The following is a 19,470-nucleotide window of genomic DNA, read 5'->3' as shown; positions in this document are numbered from 1 at the left end:
AAATCTACAGACTAACTCCAAAGCCACTGCCTGCAGCTACTAAGGTAAATAAATAAACGACAGATTAAAAAATGAAGGTGCACAGCCACGGGTGCATCTATTCGTTTACTCCCTTTGGTTCTTGAACTTCTGTTCTGGTTGTGTAACTGTCTTCCAGTAATAATCCATGAGGTTCCCGCCCATACCCCCACTCTAATCCTTAGTGTGTGTAAAGATGTGAGAAAGGGAAAAAAAAAAGAGCAAACATACTGAACTGTTTTTAAAGTGAGCTAGACAAGGTGAAAGTACGAGAAAAAACACACCTTCTCTTTCTTGCGTCCTGTATATGACACCTGTGTACATTGTACGCATGTACGCTTTAATGCATGTGTGCTAGTGTGGGTTTCTCAATATGAGTCCACGTCTAAGTGCATGCATACATACAAAATAGGACTTATCTGACATCAAATGTGAGTGCCCCCCCCCCCCCCACACACACACACACACACACATACACACACCCACACACCAGTGCTGTCGTCACCATGAGAAAACAGCTATATTTAGGAAAGCAACTGTGCTGCTAATGCGTCCATAGCTTCAGATAATTAAAGTGATACATAGACAAAAAGGGTTTTGTTGCCTCTGCTTGTGCTTGTACTCCCTGGTAACAAAGAAAGGGAGCTGTTTGCACACTTCTTCCATTACCCTGCTTCTCTGGCTCTGTTCTAGGGACTGGACAGTGTTTGGACAGCTGCCTCGCCTGGCATCACCAGGCGCTTGCTGTGTTCAGCGGCTGCTGGCCCGCTGCAGTACAAGTGTACTGTGACCGCAGCACCTTGGATGGTGGAGGAGGATAGGGTGGGTGGCTCAGGGGCTGGTGTCAGTTATGTAATATGGCACGGATGGAAAAGCTCGATTCACCGTTACTTAGTGGGACGTCTCATTTTTATCCTGGGACTTTGTTTTATTTGACTCACACGGCCTGTTCTTGTTGGTTCTTTTATCACGTTAGCAGACCAAAATCCACACAAATTTCATTACAGTTTAACATTATCTTATCTCAGCCCTGTTTTGCCGTATCTCTGATTTGGCACTCCTGCCTCACTCCAGGTCCTGAGCCCCAAATGCAGCAAACACTCCTTTGCCTTTCCTCATGACCAGTCTTACTACCTTATGTAATACACGCTCTATTGCTCCGCACTGACATTCAAGCCCACTCACAAAGCATGTTAGTTAAGGAGCCAGGCCATACACAAAAGAACACAAAACAGTTCTTTAAATTTCTTCCTGTGCAGTTTTGGAGATTTAGTCTATAGCACGCAGCCGCTCCCATCTATGAAAGTGTTCACTAACTGTGAAGTATACATTATCATACATAAGGGGTTTTAAAACAGCAACAAGTTACTGTCAGCTGAACCACAGCGGTGATGTGGGCTGAGAAATAAACATACAGAGGAGAGGGTGGCAGCATTCTTCCTGTTTCAGACACAATCAAGACCACTATATAATCCCACCAGAGGCAATCATGGTCAGGCAGTGATGCAGGGCTCTGCTACTGAATGCCTTGTAAGGTGTTTAAAAAGGCTCTCCATGCTGGCACATGTGAGAGGAGCTGAAGTTAAAAGCAAGAAAACTAAGAAAATGTGTCAAAGATAACATGATATATTAGCCAAGGCCTTAGAATCACATCTGTGTACATAATACTGTATATAAAATGAATGGAAATAAGGATATGGGCAATGCATAAATGTAAAATGTTTAAAGCATTGCATTTGTTTGGTTTAAAACTGTTAATTAACTCCCAGAAACTTGCTGTTGACCAAACAGTCTCATCCCAACAGTTATTTAGTAAAACAAACACATGCTTTAAGCCAACGTGGACGTGCTATGTAAAACATGACCATCTGCAAACTCTTATTACCCATGTGATCAAAAGCCTCAGCCGCATGCTACTAAGTTGACTCGAGGTAAGGTAGGTTTATAAGCTTCAATTATTATTAATCGTTTGCTGTTAAGAGCGGCATATAACTGCTGTTAAATTAGAGCCTACAATATGTAGTACCATGTGCAGCCAGTTGGTGAGACAAAGACAATAAAGAGTAATAAAAGGTGCAATATGTCCAAATCTTACTCTAAAAGTATTTGATGTTCTTTTACAGTTGCACACGGAGGCTGCTACCTTTGTTTATTAGACAACTTTCTTTATATCCACACCACAAGGATGTCAGATCAACTCATGTGGTGTCTACCAAACCACCAAAAGCCCTTCTATTATAATCTGAGGGAGAAGTTGCTCAATCTCTGTTCACTATGGCAATCAAGTCCAGTAATCGAGTGCCCTGATGGCAGTGGCCAGGGGGGTCGTGATGGGAAGTCAGGAAAGATACATGTGGCAAGAAGTGCTAGATTTAAAACAAACCCAAGCTCTCCCGTTAATCCTCCCCTCCATCGGCTGCATGAAAAAAAAGCTTCAGCAGTTTCTGTTTCTTATGTTTATGACCCGCCCTAAATTATTCACAAGAGGTCAAAGAGTGCATAAAAGAGTCCTACACCTTTTTCCTCTCGTGGCTCAACATACACCGGAAGCTGTACCCTGACTCACGATTACATCTTCAGATACAAAGTGGTATGAGGGTCCGGTGATGCTAGCTGATCTTTCCACAGGTCAACATTTTATTGATGATTTTTGGCAATTTATAATGTTTTAATCAGTTTGCAAACTAATATTCAAATATCACAAATAGCTCTTTCAAACTGTATATGCCCATTTAACATTTGTGCATGTATATATTCATCATCTCTTTCTCATTATGTCTTTCTCCTCCTCCACCACTGCTCTTTCTCATCCCTCATTTCTACCTCATCCTCTTCCTCCTCACCTCAAGCCTCATCTCCTGAACTGAATTCAGGCCTCTAACATATGAAAATGTACATAAACATGCTTATTTATTCACTTACTGTCAGCAGATTAGACAAGTGACCCTCCCGCCGCACAGCTAACAACATTATGCCCGCTAATGTTAGGAGTGTCCTAAAAATCACACTTTCCCTCTGATAAACAGTGTGATTACATTCTCACGTTGTAATCTCACTTTTAAGTGTCCGAGTCCAGCAGCGTTAGATTCACATAAAAGAAACAGCGGCTAACAGCAGCTAACAGCGGCAAAAAGAACTGTACTTATGGAGAGTTGAGGATATTTCTCAACTCACCTCACTGGACAAAGGTGAGTTTCACTGACTCATTGAGTCTTATCAGACTCCATTCACAAAGTTTTACAGCCTCGTACAGAGTAATTAGTCATGAACACTTCTCACTGGGCATATTAGCAATTGAGGTAAACAGCACATTCACAGCCTACATTCACTACAGAAAAATGGCAGCTAGAATTTTTGAGGCGACTTGAAGGTAAAAAGGTAAAATACCACAATACATTCCATTTTTATTTCTGATTTATTGCTAAGTGTTGATATTATTTAATGTTTAAATCTGTGTGTACAAAAATGTTTCTATACACAAACAGTAGTAGCAACATACCTGCCGGCTGCGGCCGTTATTTGTCTTAGTCTTAATGTTTTGATCTCTCTTGGCTGACAAACACGTTTGTCCCCCAGCGATTATCGTAGCTAGGATTGTGCGCTTGAATTGGAAACTGCAATCTGCAATCTGCTGACATCTAGTGGTGAGATTTTGCACACTGTAACTAAGACGTTAATAAACTGTGCTACGTAGCTAGCTCAGCTTAGCCCCTTTGTCTTTCCTTCCTAAAACATATACATATGTAAATTATACATGCAATAATATAGGTGTACACAACACTATTTTTCCAAGAAACATTTGAAAAAGAAGAAAGTAAAAGATCAAATATAATTTTTTTTAATGCTTTGCTCAGAGTATTCATGGATTTGTCAGGTTTCCAATATGTGTCCCCCCAATAGTAAACTCATTCCTATGCCCCTGGTCACAGTTACATTTTTTTTAAATTAAAATAGTTGCTTTGAAATAGCTTTTTAAAAAACTTGCGTAACTTATCTAAATAACTCTATGTTGACAATAGCAATCTAACACAATATCACAAATTAAATGTTAGCAAAAAACTGATGTGCAATATGTGATTTTGCCCTTTTGTCCATCATGCTTTTACCTACAGTACCAGTCAAAAGTTTGGACACATTTGACTGGTAACGTATATGATAAACAATTTTTGTGAGTTTTGGACTTGTTTTAACTCGAGATTGCTTTTCCTAGTTGTGAACTCACATATCCCATCATTTAACAACAGATGAACGCATTGTCAGAAAGAGCCAAAAAAATGCACTGACCTCTTGCTGGAGTTGTTAACCTTTTTTTTTTTCATGCATTTGTAAGACTGACACTGCACTGCAGGAAAACTGTGTGCAAACTGAGTTTAAAATCAAATCTACTGAAAGATTCCATTCAGCTCAACTTGGGAGTCCAGCAGAGGAAACCACAGTGAAGGAGGTTTACAACTTTGTGGAGGATTACAAGAGAAAACAGCTGGTAGAGTCTGAGTGCACTAGTACTAAAAACAACCTGTGATGCAGAGTCTGGTCCCCAAGATAGCAATTACTGTCACTACTGCACTGGATAAAAAAACATCTTCCTATAGTAAAGTGTTTGGTACTCAGAGCGCCTAAAGAAGCCATTAAAGTGTGAGCGAAAGAAGCTGCAAAACTGGATAAAATAATACTGATATCACCACCAGATCGACTGATTCATTCTCACTGTAGATGCACATTTTCACAATCACACAGTTTAATCATCACAATCACTGATGGACATAAGAATACAGTACATTTGGCCATTCAAGCTCCACAGTCTTAACCAGCTGAGGCCTGCCCACATTTCCAAAGAAATGACACAAGTTGTAAACAGCTACCTGAGACCTCAAGAGGAACAACTTTTCATACACACACACACACACTCACTCACGTGCAGACGTGTATCCCTGCAGACAGCCGGAGAAAACGGACATATGTCCGCTCTCCTCTTCCCGTCCCCGTGTGCTCCAGGAAAGACCCCACCTCCCCCTCTGCAACATCTGCTACGCACAAGAGGGTCCATTTTCTGGTATTTTTAGCCATTTGGCAGGAAAAAGAACGAGAGTTTAATGGTGTCAAAGAGATGCATTCTAACCAGGGTCCCCTCCCCTTCCTCGCTGCACCTCCTGCCTACCACCACAGAACAGTAGCTGGATTGAAGGAGGGAGGGTCGAACACGCAAACAAGAGATGTACACAGGCCTACAAATGTAAAAACAAATGCACACACACACACACACACACACACACACACACACACACACACACACACACACACACACACACACACACACACACACACACACACACATCCCTTGGAAAGTCTCTTGGCCCTACCCTCTTGTTTCTTACTAAAAATAGTCTTGATATTTGGACAATGATAGGCATTGTGTGGGAGTGGTTCATTCCTGACAGCAAGACTGGTAACTGCGACCTCAGCATCAGCTGCAGATGGCCTCCATAAGGGCACAGATTGAACATGCCCCAGAGGGCAAAGCCTACCTAGTGCTTTTAGAAGAAATGGGATTTTGTCTTTAGATCATTATCATCAGGCCACTTTGCTTTGTTTGAGGTCTGCAGGACCTAAAGTGGCAGGTGTTTCAGAGTATATTCTGGAAAGCACCAGCAGATACGCGACCCCACAAAAGAGGTCTCGCTCTCCAGTCAAAGGAAAATTGTGTGCGTTTGGCCTGTGTACGTCTGGTTTGTGTGTTCAACCCCTCCCTCATTCAATCCAGCTACTGTTCTGTGGTGGTTGGCAGGAGGTGCAGCATCAATAATTTGACCCGACAGAATCTGATTGGTTCTTGAACTATATTCACTAAGCCCTTTTATTGATTTAACCACTGTTTTTCTTGTTAGATCAAAGCCTCCTACTCATTCTTAATGAGCTGCAAAAATTAATGGTCATTGATTTTGCAGCACTTGCAAACCAATTAATAACTGGGACTGTATATAAAGGACAGTCATAGCCAGTATGACATCGCCAGATGGTTTGGTGTTGTCACAGTGGCTTAGAGTGTCTTTTAATATTTAACATTGTCATTCAAGGTGAAGTGGGCACTATGGATAAGTTTACAATTTAAATGGGTGGCTTACACCAAGTCCACTGCAATTAAGGGGTCTTTAACAAGGAATTTACAGACTGAAGCTCCATACCAATAAAAATGTTCCCACCATCTATCTCTGTTTATGGTCTGTCAGAGCTGGCTTTACCACACAAAACAACCCAAAGTTGTTCATTTGCGAGAATTTAGTAATTACAGCATGTTGGTTTTATGCACTGCATCACATGGTTCAATGGTGGGTTTGTGACCAATTGTACTTACTTAATTCCCACCCTCCATTGATAATATCTCACTGGTATCTGGGTTCCTGCTTAATTTATTGGCATCAAGGCCTGCATGTGTATAATAAATGCGTGTGTGCACGCATGTGTCCGAAGGGTGGGACAGGCAATGGAGGGAACAGAGACTGCCTGTTCCCGAGGTGAGGTCAGCATGCTGCCATGACACACTTCCGGTCCCTTGCAGGACTCCTGCTGCAAGTGCACACACATACACAAAGCCACCAACACTCTTTGCTGCATTTGTTCATGTTCGCTGGCAAAATGGTACCCGTGTACTGTGATCTGGCCTCAGTTAGTGCATGACATTAAGTGATAGAAGTGTGCTGCAGCAGTTCCAGATCTGATCTGGTTGCAGCCTCAGACACATGCTTGTTGCAGCATCTGCTGGAGTAAAAGGGAGTCATTTGCATCCACCCTGTGTTCATGCTGAAGAATTTTCCAGGTACAAGTGAATAGCTGTTACTGTGGCTTTATACCGAAGGGAATGTGAACCAGCTTCTGGTTCCGCCTCTCTGGCAGTGACCAGGAGGTGTCACAAGCAAACAGAATGTGTCATTCCTGGACCTTCAAGCTTCTCAGTTACACCCAATAATTATAAATATAGTTTACCAACTATACACCAAAGACAACTATAGTACTGTGCCGCTGGTCACTGAACATCTCCATCTCCTGCTGGCGTACAGGCCCATCTAAACAGTTATTTGAATACGCTACTTGAGTTTTTCCAGAACATCAGAACGTTTTCCATCGCCAGCTTCCTTTCAAATCTGATCAAAATGCAGCCTGACTTCAACTTTTCACTGAATACGGTTCACAGAGGAGAAAAACGAGCAAAAGGAAAGGTTGGACAATGTTATCTTGTTATGCTTGCATGTTGCAAAGCAAGATAGGAACTATGACAAGCAGAAATTATGATGCAGAGCCAACACTAATTGTATGAACAGCCATTAATCACCAGCCCACATGCATACCACACCACGCATTTGAGTGTGCATGACGAAGCCTGTGGGACAGATTTTTGTTCACAGCATCCTTGCAAACACACATGCATAGACTCAGCACTGGCTTATTATCACAAGACTGAAAGCAGCAAAGTGTAATCACTTGAGTAATTTAAGCCTACTCCATTGTGAATACAAGGAACTAGGTTTTATTAAATTAAAGGCAGTATATTCCACTGGACAGAAATCCTTGTATCCGTTTTGTGAGTCACAAGTGAAGAAAAACAAGCTAAAGGAAAGTCAGACAGAAGGTCCCAGTTGCATTTCCAGCTGTTGTCCTTGGCCAATTTATGTTGACACAGCTGGGAATACACTGAGAATAATTTTTTAAAAAATCTATGTGCTATCCCTGACTTATTTAACTGGTTCATGTTCAGCAAGCAAACATCCATAACTTCATTTAACTTCAAAACTTGTTGGAGCAGAAGGCTGAAGGGGACAAGCTCAGCTCCAGCTGTAAAACCACATAATCAAAATTGCATGTGCACACTGGTGTGACATGGCATGGGTTAAGCATAGGAAAAGCACAGGTTGAAGAAAACAGCGTAAGCTGAAGCCAGTTTTTATCATAAAGACATAAAAATTGCCACCGCTAGTATTGCTTAAACCAAATGTTTTGATTTGTGTTGTTTCAAGTTTGTCCTGTTTACCCAAAGACAGTGCAGGTGAACGGGTAAGCATTAAAGGCTTTGCAAATGGACTAGTTAGTGCTTTTTTCCTCTAGCTGAGCACTCAGAGCACTTTATACAACACATTTGCATTTACCCATTCAAACACACATTCATACAAGCACTGTTTTCTATTTCATAGTGCTTTCTAACATTCGTCCTCCAGTGGTTGCATCGGAGAGCTGGAGCAGCCAGGAATCAAACCACTAACCTTCAGGTTAGTACATGACTCGCTCTACCTCTTGAGCCACAGCACCCCAAATTAGATCATATTAACATCGCTTTAAAGAAGCATCATGCACGCTGTAGATCGGTGAGTGCAGACTCCTCGTTAAACACAAAAAATGTTCATGGACCAGATGAATTCTGTGGGTTAGATATTATTGCTAACCCTAAACCCATGTGCCTGGAGCTGGGCCACTTCTTTAGAGCTAATGTAGTCCTCGTTCACATGGCACACATGACACATCAGAGGTGGATAGTTTCAGAACACTTGGCTTGCCCGGTGAGGATGGCAGTCTTACTGTAACAGTACCCAGCCACTCGCACCGTGAAGGGAGTTGTTGTGAAAGTGAGGAAAGACAGATAAGACTGAATGTGGAGGTAATTTGTAACCATCAGGAAGAAAGCTCTGAGAAAGGAGCATTACGTCTTAATTACCATTTAACGTATACGTGAAATTATATAAAAGTGCAGTACAAGTATAAAATAAATTGCGCAATTTAAGCGTTTACCTCAGCCTAAATAAATAAATAAAATAAGCCGCCGCAATCACGCAGTTTAAGCTTACACACCTCTGTGGAAAATAACTTCCATTTTACTTCATACAGAAAGGTAATATTTCAGTATCACAGAATATTAAAACATAAAAATGTGAATAAAAGCCTGTCATCTCAGTCATCTAAACTACCGTCAAAACGTGGCACGCGCACACGCGCTCGTGAGAAACTCTTTTTTTTTCTTCTGCGACATTAATAATTCCTGACTGGCGCTGACGCAGGAACAGTGGGGCTGTAGGGGGGCTACTAAATGCATCATATGACCCTATTCAAGACCATTTTCTGTCAGTTTAATGAAGTGCGACACATCAGGAAACTTCTCCGAGAACAGCGCGAAGTCCCTGAAATCACTGGAACTTCAACGGTGAGTCAAAAGTAGCTAAAAAAAAAAACATGAACAAACTGTCAGAGACGCGCGCAGACACCGCGGATGTGCCAAAGCCGCATTAATACACTTAATGACGCGCATAAACAGTTACTCATACTCTCTACGAATCTGCCATTGTGTAAGAGTTAATCAGACAGCCTACAGTACAAACAAAACGTAACAATTTTAAAGTTATGGCTTCCAAACACAAGACAGTCAAATTCTCAAAGTGCGCAACTGCACAGCCAACACATGTGCGTTCAAACGCAGCATCACACATCCATCCAAAGCCCTCCACCCACAATTCCGCTGCAAATACTGACTATTAAATCATTAGGAGATCGATGAGCCAAGGCAGATCAAGTCAAACCCTCGAAACCTTCTTCCCGGGGGTTTCATTGACTTACTCATCTTACCTTGTTCATTTTCCCGCTGATCATATCCGCAGGCTCAAAGGCTGCCCCTCATTCTCAGGAAGGCCATCAATAACACGGCCTGGGACTATGAGATAACTTGTTTTCTTTACTCCGGTCCACCCTCCTCAGAGCTGGGACTGCGGGGTGGAGCTATGCGCAGGAAAAAGCATGTGTGGAGTACTATTACTGGAATTTGAACCCCCGCTGATTGGTCGCTTTCTGGAGGGGAGCGTAAAGATACCCACTCGCGATTGGCTGAACTGAGCATATTAATATTTCCAGAATAAGCTCTACTGAGATGGAGGTGATTAATCCAGAGCCGACTTTACCATTCAATTGACTTTTTTGTTTAAATAGTATACCTTTATATTGCTTCTTAAAGTATTTCTGATATGTCTGAGCTGTCTAATACTATATTCACTTCACAAGTCCTCCAGATATGAAAGGAAAACAATCTATTTTGGTAGGTCATTTATTTCATATAGTTTTTGTGCAAATTACAGGGTTACAACAGAGTGAAAATTGCAGGGTGCAAATATTTTTTCATTTCAGTAAGTTACCTATTTGACCGTGGCTGTCTTTGGGAGGAAAAATCCATTCATAATGATCGGTACATTGAATTATCAAATGTACTAATGGTACATTTTTAAGAAGAATGTTTCATCTAATGCACCCTAGGTCAACCAGGTCAGCTCTGAGGTGTGTGATGAGGTCATGATCTACATATGTAACAGGCATGTTTTTTATCAACAAGCAGAATATGAATGCGAGCAAAAATGAATGTCAGCTGCACATAATACACACCTCTCCTGTTTTAAATGTGTGCACTTGAACGGGTTTAAACTTTATTCAGTGTTTTTGACATATAAGTGAGAGTTAGAGCAGTATTTTTGCAAGGCCTGTCCCTTTGGAAAAGTATTTTTAGCTACTCAGCTCACTTGCTGGCTAGTTTTCATGCACTTTTAATGGCAATACTTGGACAACCTTTTCATACCCCGAGGGTTATTTTAATAACAAATATACTAAAGATCAGCAGCTCCCAAGTTTGACCTTTCTTTGTGTGGATATGTAAAATGATATTATCTGCAGTTTTTCTTTCTAAAACAAATCTTCCCTTATCATGAGATGGGTGTGATGTGTGGCCCCCATGAAATACCCAGCACACACACACACACACACATTAATGCCTGCTACTGAACAGTAACTCATGTGTTAGCAGCAGCACCTAGTGGCAAAACAAAAGTGATGCAGCAGGTGAGCCAGCTTCTTTTCCAGGTATCACTTTGTTCTGCTTTCTGAGCAGAACTTCTCTGCAGCTACGAAAACGCAGGGATTTTTTTTGCAGTGTTTGAACTTCTCTTTCAAGCTTTCCTCCTTTGTGTGTGTGTGTGTGTGTGTGTGTGTGTGTTTGGGTTTGTTTTAAACCACAAAAGCAGACCACGGTGTGGTTGTGTGGGGTTCTAATTCTATTTAAAACAAGTAAAAAACAAAACAAACAACTTTATGGATTACACTCCATACATGCCCATATGCGCTTATATCCGGATTCCTTTGTCTTAAACTATAGCCCATAATATTCCCGTGCCTCGGACTGCAAATGCAAACAACATTATTTCTGTCTGCTGCCCCAGTCCTTTAGTCGCTTCCATATGTGTTAGACTGACATGCAGGTATTAAGGCTGTGCAGTATATCCTTACCAATCAGTGCAGAATGTGACTGTGAGTCATGGCAGATGCTGCGACCCCCACCCACCCACCTGCCTATCTACCCACCCACCAAACAGCACGTGTTGTAGTGCATCCAATTCTGTTAGCTCATATTTTAAGAATTTCATAATAGAAAACAAAGAAAACAAATTGGGTGGAGGTTTCTTGCAGAGCTTAAGTACTTGATGGATTTTCAGCTCCCTCTCTTTAGAGGTGGTGGTGGTGGGGGGTTTAAGAGGTGAGGAACAAAGTAGTGAGGTGAAAAAGGTAGACTAACAAATTGCTGAGGGACCATGAGAGACAGGAAGCTGGTGCTTGGGATTGGAATGAGGGGTTGAGTAAAGTGGGGGGAGGGTCATGTTGGGGGGGAAGATGGAGAGGAGGAAAGAGGGGGGATGAAACAAGAAAAGATGAATTCCAACACTTGGTTAATACACTGTGCACACAAATGGCTGAGCCATTAATGCAAGTTGCTTCACATGTTTGTCTGATCAAAATTTAGACACTTGGAGGTAAACGAGAAAGAGGTGGACAGAGGCGGGGGGGGCAGGCCAAGAGGAAATGAAGGGAGGAGGAGGAGGCTAGAAAAAGGGGGCTGTGTGGCTCGACGATGGATTGTGTAAGACAGCGCTAAGCCAAAGGCTGATAAGGTGCAGCTGTTGAAGGAGCGAAAGAGCGAGACGCAGAGATACTGAAGGCTCAAATGAGCACGTGTTTGCGTTTATTGCGCCGATGAATTCAATAAAATCCTCCCCGTCAGCCAGAGCTGCTTAGACATTTGCAGAGCTTCGCAGAGAGTCGGGCTCGACATTTTTGTGTGGAAGCAAAGAAAATATTTTGCACATACTTTGCTGGGAGGTGTTTCTTTAAAGGGTGGTGTTGGGATTTGTTGGGGACTTACTGAGGGAGGAAATGGTTTATGTCTTTCCCCGTTTTCTCTTGATCAGCTTTCATCTGCATGACCACTACACAACACACACACACACACACACACACACACACACACACAAACACACACACACACACACACACACACAAACACACAAAGGCATTCCTCAAAGCCTGCGCAGAGTTTGGGACAGATCATTGTTTTCAAGCCACAGGAATCTAGTCTACGACAGCCACCCCCTGAGCCCGGACTTCACACAGGAATTTACCTTTTTCCTTAAAGGCAGGAGTGTGACAATTCTATTTCTTCTCTATTCTTTTCCATTCTATTCTGGATATTGGGGGGGGGGGGGGGGTCTATATTTAACACTAACTAGTCATTGTTCCTTCCCCTGTTGGGTGTGTGTTTGTAGTGAATGCCTGTGGCTCAGAGCCTCTGTATTGGTCATGGCCAATCTAAACTTTGTTGCTCATGAGAAATTATAGGGAAGCTAGACAAATACATATAAAAGTGTTGTTGCAAAGCCAGGTTTTTATATACAGTATTTCAACAACCAGCAGCACACACAAAAATAACTTAGAAATAGTGTGATTGCATTTTTTTTTCATCCACAGCTGTGAAAAAAATAAAAATAAAAAAAGAGCTGGCTGGAAAAAAATAAATGAAATTAAACTTTTAGCTCACTCTCAACTGGCAGAAAGATTGGCAGCAACCTGGTTGCTCTTAGAATTAGAAACAAAGTAACATTATACTACAGAAACACAACTTTACAAGACGTGAGTACTGCTATACCCCACCAGAACTGGCAAATCATCAAAAGCCTTAAAAATCTCTCACCCTTGCACTTTCCCTGCAACATTAGGGTTGCATTTCACTGTTTGTGCAATCTTCCAAAAAGGGCAATTTCACCACTGCGGGTTATGACCTTCTTTTTTAAGCTTTCTTGCTTCATTTCATGCTGTTATTTTTGTTTATGACTGAGTCCTGGCTTTTAGGGGTGAGTTGTGCCTTCTGGAAACGCTGCCTTTTCTTACATGTCAGATGAAGTATTTTTGTCAAGTATTATTCAGAAGACGACCCAAATGCATACAGAGAAACTCAATGAAAAGAGGTGAGGTTTATTCATTACAAAAGCTGAAACCAAGATAATGTAACAACACAAATGAAAGACACAATAGCACAAACAGACAGTCCAACAAAGACAGCGGTAAAGACAAAAGTAGACACAGGACCTGAAAAGAGGGCTGACTGGGAAACAAGTTACAGGTGAGAAAAAGGGGGGAACAATTAAGACGACAGAAAGGTGGGAAAGGGAACAAAGGCAGGAAGTTAAAAGTCACTAGAGGAGCCATGAAGAAAAATAGGAAGTATTTAAACCACCTCAAACATGAAGACAGAGACCAGAAGGAAATGGGGAAACTAGAAGCATAAAGGACTACAACAAAACCAGTAAATATACAAGAACCATAATAACTACTTTTTCTTTTATGTTCTGACCCATGCAGAGCCTAAAACATAAAGTCTCTACCATGATAAACATCTCAGCTTCATGCATCAACCAAAGCAAACTACTAGGCTGAAAAATGAAGCCAATACAGAAGTGGCAAAAATTACAGCTCCTGCAGTGGCCTCCTGGTGCTGTCTCCAAAAGAGTATCAGTACCCATAGACTCCTTAGCTTTCCCCTTTGAGAACAACTGTACAGTGGGTGATTTGGTTTCCAATTCACACATTTGGATGTGGTTAAAGCTTAAAGTTGGGGTGTAGCCACTATGATTGACAGGTGTGCTGACAAAGGCAGCTGTAGCCGATCGCTGTCTGCTGAGCCTCACCTCAGCTTATTAGGGATGCAACAGTTTCTGGTGTTGGCGTCTTTTGTTGTATTTTCACTGTTCTTATCTAACAAATATTGCATAAAAATTGCTAATAGCTTCAGCACGGTGGCTTGGTGGTTAGTGCTGCTGCCTCACAGCAAGAAGGTCCTAGGTTCAAATCCACCATTTGACCCCTCTGTGTGGAGTTGGCATGTTCTCCGTGTGTCTACGTGGGTTCTCGCCAGATACTCTGGCTTCTTTAACCCCATTAACAAGCAGCTAATGGGGTTTGATTAGTTGGTGGTTCTAAATTGCCCATAGGTGTGAATGGTTTCCTGTCTCTCTGTGTTAGCCCTGTGACAGACTGGCGACCTGCCCAAGCAGCTGGGATAGGCTCCAGCCCCCCGCGACCCTGAATTGAAAAACTGGATGGATGGACATCGCCAAGTGTTTGCTCATTGGGGGGGGGGTTATTGTAGGGTCTTTATTTTACAATATAAAGCATCTTGAAGTGACTGTTGTTGTGATTTGGAGCTATATAAATAAAATTGAATTGAATGGTTTTATATGAAAAGTCATTCCTACTTTCTCAGGCTCCTGATTTATATGTCATATAAGGGGAACATCAAGAACACAACCTCAGTTTTGTGTTTACCTAATATGAAATTGTTTGTATTAAAATGAGAGTTTAGGATTAACTCAAGCGCAGTAGAGGGGTTACTGTGTATTAACTAAATACTGAACTGAGGGACACAGGACCCCGTGAGCACAGATGCGTCACCGTCAGTTCCTTCCTGAGTATTGTGTTCACTCGGTTTCACACAAAACCTAAAATGATATTTGACAGGATGAGTGGGAAACCTGACCTGCTGGTGTTGCCAGAGGAATCAACCTGTAGGCACCATTAATTTTGATAAAGAGATTCACATTAATCCCACCAATATGTATTGAAATGAAGGGTAGGAATCACAGAGTAACTGATGATGCAGTACTACGATGGTATGTTGCCCTCGATGACACTAGTATCACAATACAACAGTTCTGCGATGAATCACATTATCTGTGTAACTGAAGAAGAAAAAATACTACTAAATTGCCAAAAAGCAGCAGTTATGCTGATGTTAGGTCTGATGCCTGTGTATCCGCTACTGTATCACAAGGGGGAGGGATATGATATATTACCATATGATGTGCTTTTCGACCCCTAACTGAAATATTTTACTCCTGACCAAGGTAGCTGACAGCCTGGTGGTAACCTCCACAGTCATGCTGCTAACGTGGCTGAAGGAAACCCTGCCTTTCCCGTCCTTTGGCAAAGGAAGCTGACACAGAGTACGTGTCATATTAGATTGTACTGCCAACTGATTTCATTAATGACTCTCAGACTTTGTCCCTTGGCTGTACGTGTGGGTAAATGAAACACATCTTTATCAAGACACCTGCCAAGATAATAAGACATTTAACTGTCAGCACCAGTAATGCTGCAGTTTGTAATCACAACATGAACTCATGTTACCCAGGATCCTCATCGAGCCACAAAACAGTGCTTGTTGCTTCATTTTTTTTTTTTTTTTTAAAAGAAGAACCATATGAACCACTGACTCCTGCTGCCAGCATCTGTTTATTTCAAGAAATCATCTTTAGAATGTTGTTTATTGATGCTCAGATACTCTCAAGATCTACAACTGTGCAATAATCACGGGACAAAGAGGCCAATTCGGCACCGTCAAGTATGTTTCGAGCGTTCTGAGCATGAGTGAATGAGAATATGAGAACTACATGTGGACCATAATATTTTTTGTTGCTAAGTGTTTCCAGTAAGTACTTGGCATGAGTTTGCTTAGGAATGTATATGCGTGGTTCTTGCCAGAGTATAAAGGCATTAAAACCTCATTCATATTTGTCAGGCTCTCACACATAGTTGCATCTGGACTGCGGTACTCGTCACATGGATGCTAGTTCAAATCTGCGAGTCTCCAAGACGTGAAAAACAAGTTCATAAAAAATGACCATAAATAGATAAGACAACTACATCCTCCTCCTCGCTGGATAATTGGGATCTAACTTGTTCCCACACCCATGCAGTAGGGTCAGTCACTGCAGGATGACGTAGTCCAGAGGGCTCCACATTCCCACGCTGCTCAGCATGTGATATGGAGCCGCTGGGACCAAGCATGTACACACAGACACACAAAACAAGGGGGATGGATGACTGCATGCAAACCAAGCATACTTACACAATATACACAACTGGATGAAAAAAATCCTCGTGCTTGAGTCTGCATGAAGCCAACATGATATAAACTAGTGATTAGAGGTCAAGGTTCTCAGTGTTCTCTTAGTGGCCCCCCCCATCCAGTTAGCCTGTCTCTGTTTACATGATAGTAACTCCACAGCAGCTGAGGCTGTCACAACAGTGCTGTTGTAGCTGCACAGACTGAAGATGTCAGTGTCATCCACATCATCTTTTAAGACAAGCCAAACACACAGACACACACACACGCACGCACGCATGCACGCACGCATGCACGCATGCACGCATGCACGCACACACAGTCCTTTTAAGAAACCAATAGCCACTTTTTTCTATCTTTAGATCAGCACATGCCTATGAGTCACTCACAGCTCCAAAAAACTTCACTGTGGTACAACACACTGATATTGATCACTTCACACTGACCTTTGACCCCGTTGCTTGCCAATAGGTATCAAAAGTATAACAAGTGCATCTGATCTTGCACTTGTATACAGTACTATGCTTGCTATAAGAGGGAACTGCTTGCAGTATGTTGCTAAAATAATGTAGATTTTATGCTGTACTTCTCCTGTTTTATTGTAGATTATGTGATCAGCAAAGGTGTAATGTTCACCTGTCACTATTAGCTCCCTAATATTTGCTCATTAGTACAAATTCACCTCACATAGCTCAGATATTAGCTACAGGAAGGAGGGTTTTGATCATCAACCAAAGACCAAACAGCACCGTATTGAAAAATAAGGGGCTAACCAACATTATTTCAGCCCCATATTTAAGTTAGTTTAACCAGCAAGTGAAACCTGGACACTATGATCCCAATGATGGTGCTAGAGGAAAGGTCCTGTCATTTCCGGAGATGTTAGGATTCATCCTGAGGGGATCATGGAAACTGTATCTTTGATCTTCTGTAAATATTGAAAGAAGAATACTGAAGAATATTGAAAGCAGATATTGTCTGGACCAATATCTGCCAAATTTCAATCAGCCCAACATTTGATATTTGATATATTTTAGTCTGGACCAAAGTGGGGACCAGTAAATAGCCAAAATTTGTTGAGATGCTTTAGGGGATAAATAAAAACTTGTCACTGTAATATCGCTACCAAATGACACATTAAAAACAAGAATATAAACCTAATGGTAGTGCCAGAGGAAAGATTCTGTCATTTCCAAGGACGTCAGGATTCATCCTCAGAGGATTGTGGATATCTGCATCCGTTAAATACTGAAAGAATAAGATATTTTAGTCTGGACCAGGGTGGGGGGAATAATAAACATGAGCCATATTGCCGTGGTTGGGAATTGTGAAACAGTGCTATCCTGGTATCCTGTGACACCTGATGTCCTGTGCCTGACCTAGGAAGTGCATACCAGAGGAATGCCCACTGAGAATTATGTACAGTTTCATGAACATCACCACACTCACCTTTGTAAGCCTCATCCTGCCACTCTCACTCCTCTCCAGGCTCCTCTTCAGAGACGAGTTTCTGACCACCGGCACTGGTTGCACCTCTTCCTCCCCGCACCAGTCCGAACTCAGGACGCAACCCATATATGTGGACAGGATCCTGGACTTGGGATCTTTTTTCTCCTCCTCCTGCTCTCTTTCTTCTCTCCTTCTGTCCTCCCTCCTCCTCCTCCACTCTCCCTCTGTGTCCTCTTCCCCTCGTCCTCTAAGCAGGCTCCAGGCTCCCTGGGTTCCTGGGCAGCTGTTGTTGTCAGCTGGAGAGGAGGAGACGGAGGCCCTTCCCCTTTTCCTGGCTCTTGATCAGCCCTGCTCTGGGGACAGAGGGAAGGATACACTCTGCCCCTCTCTGCTCACTTTAAAAACACCTCTCTCTCCAACTCGGTCCTGCTGCAGTCACATGTGGACTCCCCATTTTTCCTGCCTCCGCCCCCTCTCACTGCTCCTCTTTGTTTCCCACACACAGTTGCAACCACCCAACTTTCTTAAGCACACCTAGGCCCCCTACTTTCCCTTCTCTTTTTCTTTGTGTTTTTTTTTTTTCACAACTGCTTGCCTCTTCCCATCCCTCTGCTCTGTGCTCTCACACTTAACTCCTATTCCAATATCAGCACTTCAGGATTCATCTTCCTGTCCTGCGACACTGCTCCGTTCCTTCCTTCTGCCTTTTCTTTCTTCTTGCTTTTTTCTTCTTGTTGTTGAGCAGTCTTCCCATCCCAAGAACATGTCTCTCCCTTCCTTCTTACTCCCATTCCTCCTTCTTCTACCCCTTCTGCCTGGGTTGTCTCACTCTTACATATACAATTACCTCTCTGTTCTTACCCCCACCCATCTCTCCTCCTTAGCTCGCCTCTGTTTCCTGCTCCTAGATACAGGCACTCTCTCCTTAGCCCGTGCAACACATTGTTGGCATTGTCCAGAAAACAAACAAGAAAAAAAACACAACAGTGAGGGCAGCTGTTGGGATGCTGCTGTGCAATGCAGTGATTCAGAGTGCTCTTAGTGCTCGTTAGACTGAGCCTTCCCTTGTTTATAATGCGACACCCTGTCTGTTGAAACTGTGAGACAAAGTTGCTTTCACCGCAGAATCTAAACCTGTATAACTAACAATATTGTATGAAAGGATGTCCAGTACATTATGCCATCATCTTATTAACACTACTATACTAATATAGAAAAATCTCTGCATGTTTGCCCATTTTTCTTCACCTATTTTTATTTATAATGATTCATCTGATCTGCTGGGGATATAGTGTTGAGCTTGACATCATTCAGATCATCAGTTCTTATCCTGTGGTGAGAGGTTGCTCTGCCTGCTCCTCTCTGTGTGTAAGGGGAGGGGCATCCCTACCAGTTTTAACCCTCAAACAAACCTTTTTTTTTGGGGGGGGGGGGGGGTGAAGCGCTATGAGCTGGATGGAAAGTTTGAACTTTACAGAATTTATCCACTCTGATTGTCTAAACTTCAAATTGGTGGATGTGCTTTTTTGTTGCATTGTATCATCTTTGCCTTTGGTTTCCTGTAACAAATCACTCACTCGTGTTGTTTGGTTGAGCAGTTTCTCAAGAAAGCTGCAGCTCACGGTCTTCCCGTTGTGATCACCCATGTTTCGAACATGCGCACACACACACACACACACACACACACACACACACGCATTGTTGCGTCTGTCCTCTTTTCAAAACAGTGACAAGTTTTGGGGACATCTGGCAATTCT

At 42.4% G+C, this 19,470-nt stretch overlaps 1 protein-coding gene across 3 annotated transcripts in view; it reads right to left on the bottom strand.

Annotated features, from left to right (window-relative positions):
- The window catches only part of tns2a (tensin 2a), a 56,565-nt gene extending 38,603 nt beyond the window's left edge, over positions 1-17,962 (bottom strand). Inside the window, exon 1 of one of the 3 annotated variants that reach the window (XM_030732737.1) lies at positions 17,714-17,962. In XM_030732737.1, coding sequence (XP_030588597.1) covers positions 17,714-17,839 — 126 coding nt within the window. In that variant the 5' untranslated portion in view covers positions 17,840-17,962. Of the gene's footprint in view, positions 1-9,621; positions 9,760-17,713 lie in introns of those variants that run through there. The other 2 variants (XM_030732738.1, XM_030732739.1) reach the window with 2 other exon arrangements.
- Positions 17,963-19,470: the final 1,508 nt, after the last annotated feature.

This window comes from Archocentrus centrarchus, chromosome 7 (genome assembly GCF_007364275.1).
Source record: "Archocentrus centrarchus isolate MPI-CPG fArcCen1 chromosome 7, fArcCen1, whole genome shotgun sequence".
Classification (NCBI taxonomy): Eukaryota; Metazoa; Chordata; class Actinopteri; order Cichliformes; family Cichlidae; genus Archocentrus; species Archocentrus centrarchus.
Note: the sequence above shows the minus strand (reverse complement) of the source record. Positions and strands in the feature narration are given on the sequence as shown.